The sequence below is a fragment of the Cottoperca gobio genome, chromosome 2 (genome assembly GCF_900634415.1).
Source record: "Cottoperca gobio chromosome 2, fCotGob3.1, whole genome shotgun sequence".
In the NCBI taxonomy this organism is placed as follows: Eukaryota; Metazoa; Chordata; class Actinopteri; order Perciformes; family Bovichtidae; genus Cottoperca; species Cottoperca gobio.
The window spans coordinates 5,368,339-5,380,701 of NC_041356.1; the positions used below are offsets into that span (position 1 = coordinate 5,368,339).

Consider the following 12,363-nt stretch of genomic DNA (forward strand, 5'->3'; position numbering starts at 1 on the left):
CAGCACAGAGCCGTGCCAGACTGTCGTTTTCTTTTTGTTGTTGTTTTTTGTCAGCTGACCGACCTCTACCTGCCATGTGTTTTCCTTCTGTCGTATCTCTCTGCAGTCTATCCATTCCTGCTGAAAACACTAAGAGTGAAACACAGAGTGTGGCACAGGAAGATGGGGATGAAGTAGATGGAGTGGTAAAAAGAGAGAAATGGTATCAGAGAGATGAGAAATAAAAGGGGCGGATTTAAAGAGCGAGGGGCAGGGGGGGGGGGAAGAAAACGAGAGACAGAGAAAGGCAGGAGAAGGAAAGAGAGACGGAGTGAGTTGTGTCAAATGGATAAATGTCAGCATGAGCTGCGTCGTCCGTCTGAGCTCAGCTCTTCCTCCCAAAATGCCATGTGTAAATCGTGTAGCCGGGGCCCTCTGCCAGCCTTCCCCTAGCACTGTAATGAGATTACAGACCTCTACAACACTCTTTGTGTGTGTGTGTGTGTGTGTGTGTGTGTGTGTGTGTGTGTGTGTGTGTGTGTGTGTGTGTGTGTGTGTGTGTGTGTGTGTGTGTGTGTGACAGAGAGAATACTATTGAGCCTGCGTGGAAGTGTACAATTTCGATGGCTTACACAGGGCGAGCGAATAAGCGGCATTACTCACACCACCAAACAAGACGTATCGAGGAAGATTTGGCTACTTATATATCATTCCACAAACACACACACACATGGTGGACTTTTTTTCACCCCTTCTTTTACTTACAGCTCACGGACGACGTAAGAGAAGTGCAGAGGCAGATTTTTTTATCAATATGGGTCATTGACAAACATTTATATGGCTTTTAACCTAAGTGAACAACTTTTTATGGAGGTCTCTATTGGATTATAGTGCTACTAAGGCATTGCAAATATATAATAAAAGCACTAAATCTTTATTATGGTTAGTACACACAATATTTAATGATACACTGTCCACAGGAACACTGCAACAGCATTATGTAGATATTACAGGAGATTAAAATATCATTACATTTACTATAAAATCATTATTAAAGCGTAAAGTCCCTATACAGGGATATATTTTCCCACAGTTTAATGTATCTAATTATAATTTAATATTCACACCAATTTAGCTGCCTATTAATACCAGTTCCAGCTCCTGTTTGTGAGCACATGATGTTTACACCACAGCTTCTCCTCTCAGACTAGCCTTTCAGACCTTCTTCCAAATCTAATATACCCATCCATAAATAGCTCACCTATCGAGCCCATATTCGGCTTGAGTGACACTGCACCGGAGCCAATCCTGCTCGCTAAATCTGCTTAACCCCGCCTCTCCGCGCTCAAATAATTCCTCAGCCGCCCATTCGCCTTAAATGGACAAGCAGGGGAGTTGATTGACAAACTAAACGACGCCCCTTCGTTTACCAAGCCCCTCCCCTGCTTTGGCTCCCTATCAGTGTCTAGTTTGGCAACACGGATACGCATGGAGCCTCCATCACCCCCTGTCTCTTTTACGCACCGAGTCCGATAATGCGCGCAGGTACAGGGACCTTAATCGCCACATTTCCAGCCGCGACACTGAACAATTAATCTCCTCTTTTTATGGACTAATATGAAAGAAGTGGATGCAGAGGTCTGACACAGCCAAGAAAGGAGGCACGTTTCTTGTGGAGCATTCTTGTTTTCCATCACCGAGCGTCAGCATGGATGTCTTAGCGAACCACAGTATCTTTCAGGAACTTCAGCTGGTGCACGACACCGGCTACTTCTCTGCCATGCCTTCGCTGGAGGAAAACTGGCAGCAGGTATGTATCAACTTTCGATCCTAGTGTATAGCCGGTGTGCATCACCTTCATCACGGGGCTTTAACACACACACACACACACACTCACGCACACACATACACACAGGCACACTCGCTGACATGCGCTCGAGATGCAACTTTTCCACAAAAGCGTGGATGTGTGTAGTTCAGGGAGAAATGAGGAGATTAAATTATCCATCACTCATATATATGACAATTCTCCCAGAGATGGAAAAGTTGATAAGATGCGAACGCACGCCAGCGCGTAATAAAGCTGTCAAATGCGATTTGGGTAGATGAAGACCCGAATCCCATAATAGGGACTGAATTGGTCGTGAATAATAGAGCTGCATCCCTCAGATTACTGAGTTGTGAACAACCCTCCTGCATGGAGAGTAAAGTCCCCTCACTTATTCATAATAGATACCCTAACATGTCTGGCTTTGAACCATCTTTAGATGCGGTGCTGGCAAACAACGTGTGAAGACAGCGCAGGAAATAAAGAATAACTGTTACTTTGCATGTCCGCTTTTGTTTTAACCCACCTGCATCCAAGTTGAGTGGGTGAATATGGAGAGATAAGCACACGGCCACATGGTGTTAGATGCGTGGGGATGCGCACCGGCACTTTACACGGCCATTACTGCTCTTATATTTCTCACACACATATTTTCTGTTTATGTCAGCCCACAATTCCATCGTGGGAAGTGTATTATCATACCTGTGTGTGTATTCAGACAATGTAACTGTTAAACATGTTACTGATACTGTCTTTTTAACATTTACTGGGGTACATCTTTTACTTGTTCATCTCAATTTAGTTGCATGCTTAAATATGAGCAACATATTTGACTAAACAACCTTTAATTTTCCATCCAAGTCAAAATAAGGGCCATGCAGCAGCCGCCGGCCCACCTGCAGTGCTGCTGCTGCTGCTGCTGCTGGTGATGATGCTTTCCATGCTGCACTTGACTGACCGAGCATAGAAAAAAAAAAATCATTGCATGGAAATTTGATGCCGGTATTGTTCATGCAATAGGACCTTCAGCTTTTTCCCCACTTCTCTGCTCCATGCGTACGAGGAAAGGAAGGAGGGAGGGAGGCAGGGAGGGAGGGGGAGAGTGAGGGGGGAGAGAGAGAGAGAGAGAGAGAGAGAGAGAGAGAGAGAGAGAGAGAGAGAGAGCGAGAGAAACCGGTGCGTGACCGCGGATCCATTCGTTACGGCCAAGCAGCCTAATTGGCATCCTACTGTTAGCCACTGACGCATCTTTTCATAACAAGTCTCCAACTCCCAGCTTCACTGTCAGTGGATTTTAAATTGCATGGGCCCTGCGTGTACCATATGCAGTGCATGTCTTTTCCCCGTTTCTCACCCACAGCCTGCACATCAAAAATCGATACCTAATGCAAATGGAAGAGAGACAGCTGCATGTGTAGGCAAAAGGCTGGAATGGCTGTGGAAATGTCTTTCACTGGCATGTGTGCAGCTTATTCTCCCTGAGACAACGTCCATTTTGGAATTAAAGAAAATCAGCAAGTTTAACAGTCACTGTCTGTAGATGATGTACTTTCACTTCTTTTAACCAAGCACATGTCTGCTCTTATTTAGCAGCTGTATAGAGTGTATTCTGCTCATATCATGTGTGGGTGGAAAATGCAATTTCAACATCTGATTTTTTCGAGATAAACTTTTGCTTTTGAACCTGTCTTTGGCGATGGATGGACTTTAAAATGTCATAGATTTCTTTCCTGATAGTATCTATGGATCTGCGTCACGTTTCTCGCACCATAGCCACTTTTACTACGTACAAAGTGCATATTTTGTTCCATTTTTACAGCATAAATGATGCAAAATAAGAAAGAAAACAAGAAAACACAACAAAAAAAGGTTGTAAATGTATTATTCATGCCAATTTGCAGCCTTTTACTCAATGCACTTGTGTTCCATAACGAATCATTGGAGTAAATATCAAAGTTTTGGGGGAAAAAAAAATGTATTTGGGCTCTGAAGATTGCATGGTATCCTTGTGAGCACAAGGATTACGACTCGCCCCACACTTTGAAACCCCCTCTCCCCATACAGCACAGAGATGTTCTTGGCAAAGCGATCCTTGTGTTCATTGTCGCGACATGAAGATGCCAGCGAGCCCTTACTGAATACATGAATTATGAGTTGTGGCTCGCCTTAAAAGCTCCCGCGGTTTGAGCAATCCCCTCTGTATTCCAGGCACAATTTAGAATTTGATGCTTTTATGGCATCTGATGGTGAGATAGGAGGCCGTTGTAGTCGAACCCTAAATGGCTCCCTGAGATGCGATGGCAAGAATGATGACTGTGTCCCCTGTTGGTGTCTGTGAGGCATGATTCAGGCGCTTATAGGGGGATGGGGAACAGAAAAAGGAGGAAAGTGTTTTGGAGGTCTGCAGATGGTACATTTGAGGCTGCTATTTGTTCCATTATTGAACTAAATAGTGCCAAACTGCACTGTGCTGTCTCGCTTCCAACTCCCAGTACAGTTGGTTGTTCAGAGTTGGAACAAACAGCAGGGCTGAGCTGGATTTGCAACAAGTATAACTTAATCTTTATATGTGGAATCAAGAGAGTGTGTTGTTTTGCATCTTCATACGGGTAGGAGTTTGCCATTGATCTTTGGCTGCAATTTCCAGTGCTTGTTATGCTCTTTTTCAAACTAGCTGTGATAAAGACTTGGCTATACTGTCAAACATTTATCCTCTGAGCATGCAGATGCTGAAATTAAAAAAGACAAAACATGTGGATTGTAATTCAGGTTGATATGATAGATTTTTTGCGACCGCCTTTGACGTCTCATCCACAGCACTTGACCCTGATGGATGGGACGTAACAGGACACCACAAATGGCTGCCTGTCATTGACCTCAGGACACACTCCATACTATCCAACACATATATTATCCCTCAGGGGTTCAACACACGCACACACATGTAGACTGAGTGCCTGATGCCTACCCGAGCGAAATGTCTGTCTGTACATTGCCGCACGGTGCATTATGGGCTCCCATACAGATTGCACGTGGGCTTTTCTAAATGCAGAAGGAGCAGCAGGGGCGATTTGGCGCGACCTCCATATGCGAGACCGCATGCTCAGATGCATCCACTTACATCCACTTCTTGCTCGCGACTCGATAACACGCACATTTCCCAGGCAGCAGCAGCAGCAGCAGCAGCAGCAGCAGCAGCAGCAGCAGCGTCTAGGGGTGGGGTGAGGGGGGCGAACATAGAGGTGGAGGAAGTTGCAGAGCACGCACATTCTCTCCGCTGCAGGGTTTCGCATTTCACAGACTGGTGGGCTCGAACCCCCCCCCCCCCCCCCAAAGGAGCGACGAACACACTCGGAAAGACAGTCAGAGAAGACGAGAGACGGATGGTGTCCAGAGGAACAGGGGGAAGAAGTAGGGATAAATGGAGTTATTTAGTATATTGTTACCGAGGCCTCCAAGGGGAAAAGTTGCTCCTAAAGCTGCGGCGAAGGCCAGAGAAATGACCCCACTCTCTGCCTTTAGAAAGAGTTCACAATGAGGACAGAAAGAAGCACAAGATAGAGCGGAGAACAGGCAGCCGAACATTAACCATCCATATGCATCCATACACTGCCGTGTGCACGTCTGCGTACATGCACGCCGGTGCGTATGTGTCTCGTATGTTATGTAATCCTCAGAAGACCACAGCTGCTTTCTCACACACAGCAGGCATGCTGGGAAGCACAGCCAAGCAAGGCCCCCCTCCTTCCCGTCTCTGTCTTCCTCCATCCCTTGTTCCTCCATTCTTTCCTCAGCTTTCCTCCTTATAGAATTAGCACAGTATGGATTTTTGATCTCTGCAGTGCTGTTGTGTAAACGTGTGCGGCCGTACACTGCTCAGTTGTGCTCCAACACACCGTCTGCCAGGTAACCATGTTCCCTAAGTCACTCTTCAGAAAGCATTAGCAATGACAACGGTGAGTTGAAATGTCGGAATCATGTATTTCCTGTCCACGTAGGAGGCTAAAATAAACCAACCATTTAAAAAAAAACAGCCCCCCCCCCCACGTCTTCTCTGTGACCTTTTACTCGCTGCTGTTTGATGTAATTTTATGCTAATTTAAATTAAATCAATCCTGTAACGGGCACAGTTCAGTATTCTGCAGGCACGAGGAGGAAGGACAAACTGGGACTTAATCTTATTTGTCTGAAAAGAGCTCCTGGTAGTGCCTTCTGCGCCTGTGGCTTTATTAAAATGTCACAACTGGAAGTATGAGATGTGGAATTCCTGAAATCAAGTTTGGACGCTCTCCAAAACAATTCCCCTTGAGTTCAACTGACTTCTGGTCCAGTTTGCACAAAGCCCCTAAAAATTCTGATGGAACAAGTAGCATTCCTAATAGTTTGTGTTCATACGATACAACAGGCTTTTATTCTTCATTTCCACACATCCTCACGGTCAACCTCATGACACTCAGATGTCGAATATGAAATGTATTCGTCGTTTCGCTCGCCTCGAACCCGATAGCAGTCAGAAGATCTTGAAGATGGACGCCACGTACAATCTATTTGACATGGCTCAGCTAGTGACGCGGCGAGGCATGAAAGGACGCCTTTGTGCGCCGTTGCACCATGCAGCATCTCTGCTGGACGCTTCTAAGGCTTTCCAGGCACAAGATTATTACTCCATGCATCGATTCCAAGAGAAGATGCATGCCTGTGTACTTGTGGAAGAGACTGTAATAAAAGAGCTATGAGTTCATGTAATTGGTATAAACAGATAAATGAGGTGGAACTGCAAAAAAACAATTTGGCTCCTGAGCAGCAGCAGTTATGTTAACAAGACAGTGCTGGCGGTTTTCTAGGAGCTGCAGACTCTCAGTATTAGCTTGTATTCAGATTGTTATTTTGCCTTTCTCGAGAACATCCTCGTCCTTTTCTGTTCTGCATGCACGCTCAGAATTTCCTTCTGCAGGATTCTCTTGGGATCAGGAGGTTTTCCGTGCACGCACACGGCGCCACATGCAGGTGCACAGGTTTGTGTGTCTGTGAATGTTGTGTAATGGGATGTGCGAGCGACCCCCTGACCCAGTAACATCCATTCTGCCATAAGAGCGCTTACTGAACTCCACCACCTCTGTCTCATCACTCAGGCAGCTGAGAGGCGATTGCCAGTGATAGGTGCCTTCTACTGCTTTATGGGCGTTGATGAAAAGGTTGGAAGCGCTGATGAAAGAGAGGACGCGGAGGAAGCATTCATTTGTCTGATGCTCCGGTGACTGGCGTAAAAGAGAGAGAGAGAGAGGGGTGAGAAGCAGATGAGGAGGTGTAGAAGAAAGAAAAAAAAGGCAGTAAAGGGGGGAGGCGAGTAGGGGGTGAAAGAGAGAGGGAGCGTGGTGGTGAACAAGCACATCTTTATGTATGGCTTCCGTCTGCAAAACGCTCTGCCACCCCAGGTTTGATTAACAGTGAGAAGAGGAGACAGTCATTTTTTTCGCCTCACACCAGCACACATGGCTTGGCAATGCCTTTCACATCATTTGAGGCGAAATCGGGAAGCCGTTACAGCACCTTACAGTGATCCGACATGCTTCGCTGCTGCCATCCTGCTTGGTAACCGCAGGCAGAAAAGAGAAAGAAAGAGAAGTCTCAGGCGCTCGTTTTATGCTTTGGAATCACCACCGACTCTCTCTCTCTCTTTTTATCCCATGACTCTCTCTGCTCTGTCTCTCTTTCTCAAATTCTGAGAAGACAAAGTCCCAGCCTGCCTTGTTTAGTTTGCTCTGCTCTAACCCCTTTTTAAAGTTGTCTCCTCTGTAAAAAGTTGAACTCAGGAGAGTTATGCTATGCAATCAAAATTTGACACAATCCAGAATAAAGGCTCATTTCAACGAAGCGTGTCACACATAAACGTCAACGAGCCGCTGGTGGAGTATTGTGCAAGCGAAGGGGCAAATAAAACATTTGCTTCCAGTGAAACTGAAATTCAACTTTGGTGAACTATGACGAAGTCGCAGCTTCAACCATTAGCAAAGACGTTTGTGTGGTTGACCCAACTTGGCACTGCCCGCATTCAGCATCGCCTCGGCAGGCTGGCCGAATATAAATCAAGATTCTGTTACTGCATTGCCTTTTCTTGCCTCAAAGGTTTTCAGCAACATATTTTAGTGTACTGTGTTTGTGACCCGACCTCATTTTGAAAGCAGTCGAGCCAAAACTAAGCACTGCCCACCGGCCGGAACAATATCGCCTCGGCAGGAGAAGGTCACTCCCATGTGTGACCGTGCCCTGCTGGACTATTTCTTGGCAGGTCGCAAGAGTCACAAGAACTTTTTACACTTCAAACTGCCATCAGCTATGTACATTTTGGGATGTGTAAGTTTCTATTAATGAAAACATGTGTTCTGATTTTACTGCTGGTGCCAATACAGTATGTGATTAGGTTTTTTATGAGCGTTTATCATCATTGTTGGTGACATTGCCATGTAGCCGTTGGCACATTTGACATTGCTTGTTGTAATGGCTGAATCTCCTCAGACGGGAAATAATTGCCACGGATCCCTGCTTTAAATATGTAAAGGCATCACGTGATGGTCCGTTGCCGTGGTTACTTCCTAGCTTCCTACATGGACCACAATGTGTTTATACTTCCAGCCTGCTCACATATTAGGAAACCATTGGCTTTGATAATCGCGACACATTCACACCATGTCCAGGCATTTTATAGCCGTCACTGGCTGTGACATACCAAGCATTACATCTTACTGCCTACCTGTTGGTAGGCAGCCTTGGCAAAGAGGAAGACCAGCTTTGGCCTATTTGTTTGTTTAGCTGTCATTCTGGGAGGCTAAGCCCCTCTCCCCCAGGGACCCATAGCCATCCAGAAACCAGAGATCCAGCCATGTGGACCATCCCTCTCCAAAGATTGAGCGAGAGAAAGGGGGAGAAAGAGATGGAAGGTGGAGAGAGAGACAAGGGCAATTTGCCCTGAGTAAACACCGCTGCTTGTTGTTGTCATCCGAAGCCGGTCATCAATCACATCCCTAAGCTCTTGGTGGTGACAGCCGCAAGGACGCGCCATGCTCTGAAACAGGTTGGATAGTTTATAAAGCAAGACAGTCATTGGTGAAGATCACAGCTGAGTAGCCAATGGAGGCCCTGTTGACTTTATTGTAAAAGTCTTTTAAAAGGCTGTTATCTTAGCTTGAGGTTCCATTCAGGGTATCCAGCAAAGACATAACAATCCCAGTCGGCGGCTTAGAGAAGGGCCGTGACTTTCAGCTGTATTGTGTAAGCGACACCAAGTCTGTGGGTCTTTCCAAGTGTCTATGCAGTCACGTGTGTGCGCGCTTTGCATGCCAGACTCAACACTCAGCAGCGGTTGTCCCGTATTCAAAGCCAGTGGTGTTTTTCCACCTATGACTCGCTTCTCCAAAGCTGTCCAGCTGGTTGGCCAGTGTGTCAGGACCTTTCCCCTCCTTCAGTATCTCCTTCCTTCCATCTCTCTGTTGTCCAAAGATTCCTCTACCTGCTTTTCTGGCTTCATCACTCTTTCCTACATTCGCTCTCTGAGTTTCTGTCCCCTTCTTTTTTTCTTTAATGCCTCGGCGCCGGCAACAGACAGAGCCGAGGCCTTTTCAGGGTGTCTGACTGTCCGTACCATTGTCTTAGACGTGATATCTCACAAAAGCCTTGAGGGAATTGCTTAGACTTAAGGATGAACTGATTAGAGTTTGGTGGTCAAAGGTCACTGTGACCTCTCTTAAGAATGAATTTGATAGTTATTACAATTCCACACAAATGTCTAATAGGATAAAATGAGGAAGTGATAACATTTCTGACAGACATGGATGCAAACTTCAACTGGTGAGCGGAGGCATACAACCGGGAGACGGTAATTCTAGTTTAACTAGCTTTTATCTTGATTTCATAGTACATGTATTTGAAACCAGGAGTGAGGACTCAGAAACTGATAAAGGATGTTTTCCATTGTCAGCAAGGGATGCTAAATTCACAGGAAGATTACACTGGGTCCCAAATTACCCTAAAGATACCGGTATCTTCAGCCAACTGGGCACGTCATGTAGTTTCAGTCATTCCAACCCCCTGCGGGGCTGAGTTGTCTGAATAAGATATGAAAAGTATCCTCAAAACCAGGCAGATTCAGCTTGAATTGGGATAAGCCTATATGTCAAAGCCCGAAAGCAAGATTTTTCACTAAGACAAATATTATTTTGACATGCAGCCTCGGAAAAAAAGGGCTATATAAGTGTCAAAGTAGACAGAGAGAGAGGGTGAGACGATTTTGCACCCTGCTTAACTCTTCGAAACGGCCTGGGAAGTGCCCTTCTGTGATTTAATGAGACCTGTGGGGAGAGCCATTCATCAGCGTGACAGCGTACCTCTGTTTCCCATTGTTCTGTTCTAGTATGTGAGGTGAGCAGTGTGTGTTTTAGTCTTAATGATGGGCTGGCAACCCTTTGATTAGATGAATCTCCTGGTGCTAATTAAGATTGGGGCTGCCAAAAGACATTGGTGTTTATGCCTTCCTCCCTTTATCTTTCTCCTTGTATGGGAAGTGCTTGCGTGCGTGTGATTTGTTCTAAACTTGGGAGGTTTAGGGTGGAATCATGTGGCCTGATGTAAGTGCAGGGCCCTTGGGCAAAGACATTGTGCAATTTCAAAGAATTCTGGCTGCAATTATAGTTGGTTTTATTCCTGAAAAGTTGATTTTCGGGTAGATCTGTGTTTAAAATCTCCTCCGTCTTTTTTTTTCAGAAAGTAGTTCATAAAACATGTGCAGAATTTGCCACTAAAGTACGAATATTTTAACATATTTCCCATATGAATCAGCTTGTTTTAAAAATTTGTAAAAATAAGTGTCTGTGTTGCTAATTTAAACAAGTGGATATGCATTGGAAATACGTTTAAATATTCTTACTACAATGTGGACTTTAAGGACTCATTGATAGGCGGATATTTGTATAAACATATGACTGCAGAGATTGATATAATTTGTATTTTTTGTGTTGTCATTCTACAGACTTAACTAAATTTGTTTGAATTTGGTGCATCCCTTGCAATACATTCCATCATTCAATGCTAAATCAATAGAAAACAAACTATCCATATGGGGACAAAAAACAGTTTATGTCTTAAAAAAACATGTAAGAACCCCTGCTGTAGATGTTTTTCCCATCTTTTAACTAAACTGATGGTGTCACATAAATGTTTCACGACCCAATTCCCCCTTGCGTATTTTCAGGGAAGAGAATTTGATAACTTATGCTAACAAGAGCGAAGGCATCCCCCGTCCTCCGCCCCCCCCCGACCCTCCCTTCCTTTAAATCACTCCCCACTCATCTCTGAAAGTATTTGTGTGGCGAGACAGCACATCCTCCTGCTCTCCAGTTTACTGCTATGTGTTATTCAGTCTTTTGCCCCAGATATTATTTCATTGTAAAATGATGCCAATTAGTAAAGCCAGTCGCCGATGGCTGTGGTCTGGCTCCTTCTTCGTTCCGGCGGGGAAAGTTATTTGGGTCGGCAGCTATTTCCAGCCTGTGATGTTGCCAGGAATACTTCAGGGAGCAGCCACTGTTTTATAAGAGAGCACATCAATAATTTTCATTGGTGTGTGTGTGTGTGTATAAGCAAGGAAGAGGCGGAGAGAGCTTCACAGACAGAGTTTATTGGGTTTATACCTGTGAGTGCATCAGAATGGCTGTTTTCTCTTGAATATTCAGCAGAGCAGCTGGTTTGTAAACTATGTGCATGTGTGCACGCGCGTGTGTGTGTGAACACACTTGTTCTTACCCAGCACATGTTTCACTGTAACTGTCACAACCTCCCATTAATTTGAAAAACATTAATTTGCCAGCATTTGAACTTTAACCCCAAATCCTAACACAGCTTTTATTCTGGGCTTTACATTTGATGCTCTGCTTGTGGGACAGTAACACACACACACACACACACACACACACACACACACACACACACACACACACACACACACACACACACACACACACATATATAAAGTCAAGCTAAAGGCCAAAGCCAATGAGTTCACTAACACCTTTCTCAGTGCGTCTCACTGCGTCTCACTGCTCTCTTGCCCTCTCCGCTGAGCAGCCGTACATTGTCAGGATGAAATTGGGGTTAAAAGTCCTCGCCCTCCACTGGCGCTTCCCGCTGAAAAGCCAGCCTCTCGGCACAGAGGGGTGAACGGGTTCAGCCTGCCGCGCTGCCTCCGCCCATCCTCGTCCAACCTAAACTCACACACACGCACACACACACACACACACTCTCTCTCTCTCTCTCTCTCTCTCTCTCTCTCTCTCTCTCTCTCTCTCTCTCTCTCTCTCTTCTCTCTCCTCTATCTCTTGGAGGAGAGCCCACAGCAGTAGCGGCGACGAGGAGACGTCTTTCAATATTTTAAGCGGCTCGGGCTAATCTTTGTCGCTCAGGTTTGTTTTGGAAGCATCGCCGTGGGAATAAAGACGCGACGGCAGTGCCCCACCTCCGGTTCTTTGCACGGCCTCGGATGCACGCAAAGTCACCGGGACGTGCAC

The 12,363-nt window shown here is 45.5% G+C and overlaps 1 protein-coding gene across 2 annotated transcripts in view; it reads left to right on the forward strand.

Annotated features, from left to right (window-relative positions):
* The first annotated feature begins 1,486 nt into the window (after positions 1-1,486).
* klf7a (Kruppel like factor 7a) overlaps positions 1,487-12,363 on the forward strand; it is a 36,847-nt gene continuing 25,970 nt past the window's right edge. For both annotated transcript variants that reach the window (XM_029451568.1, XM_029451577.1), the window contains exon 1: positions 1,487-1,789. In XM_029451568.1, the coding sequence (XP_029307428.1) occupies positions 1,610-1,789 (180 nt within the window). In that variant the 5' untranslated portion in view covers positions 1,487-1,609. The remainder of the gene's footprint in view (positions 1,790-12,363) is intronic.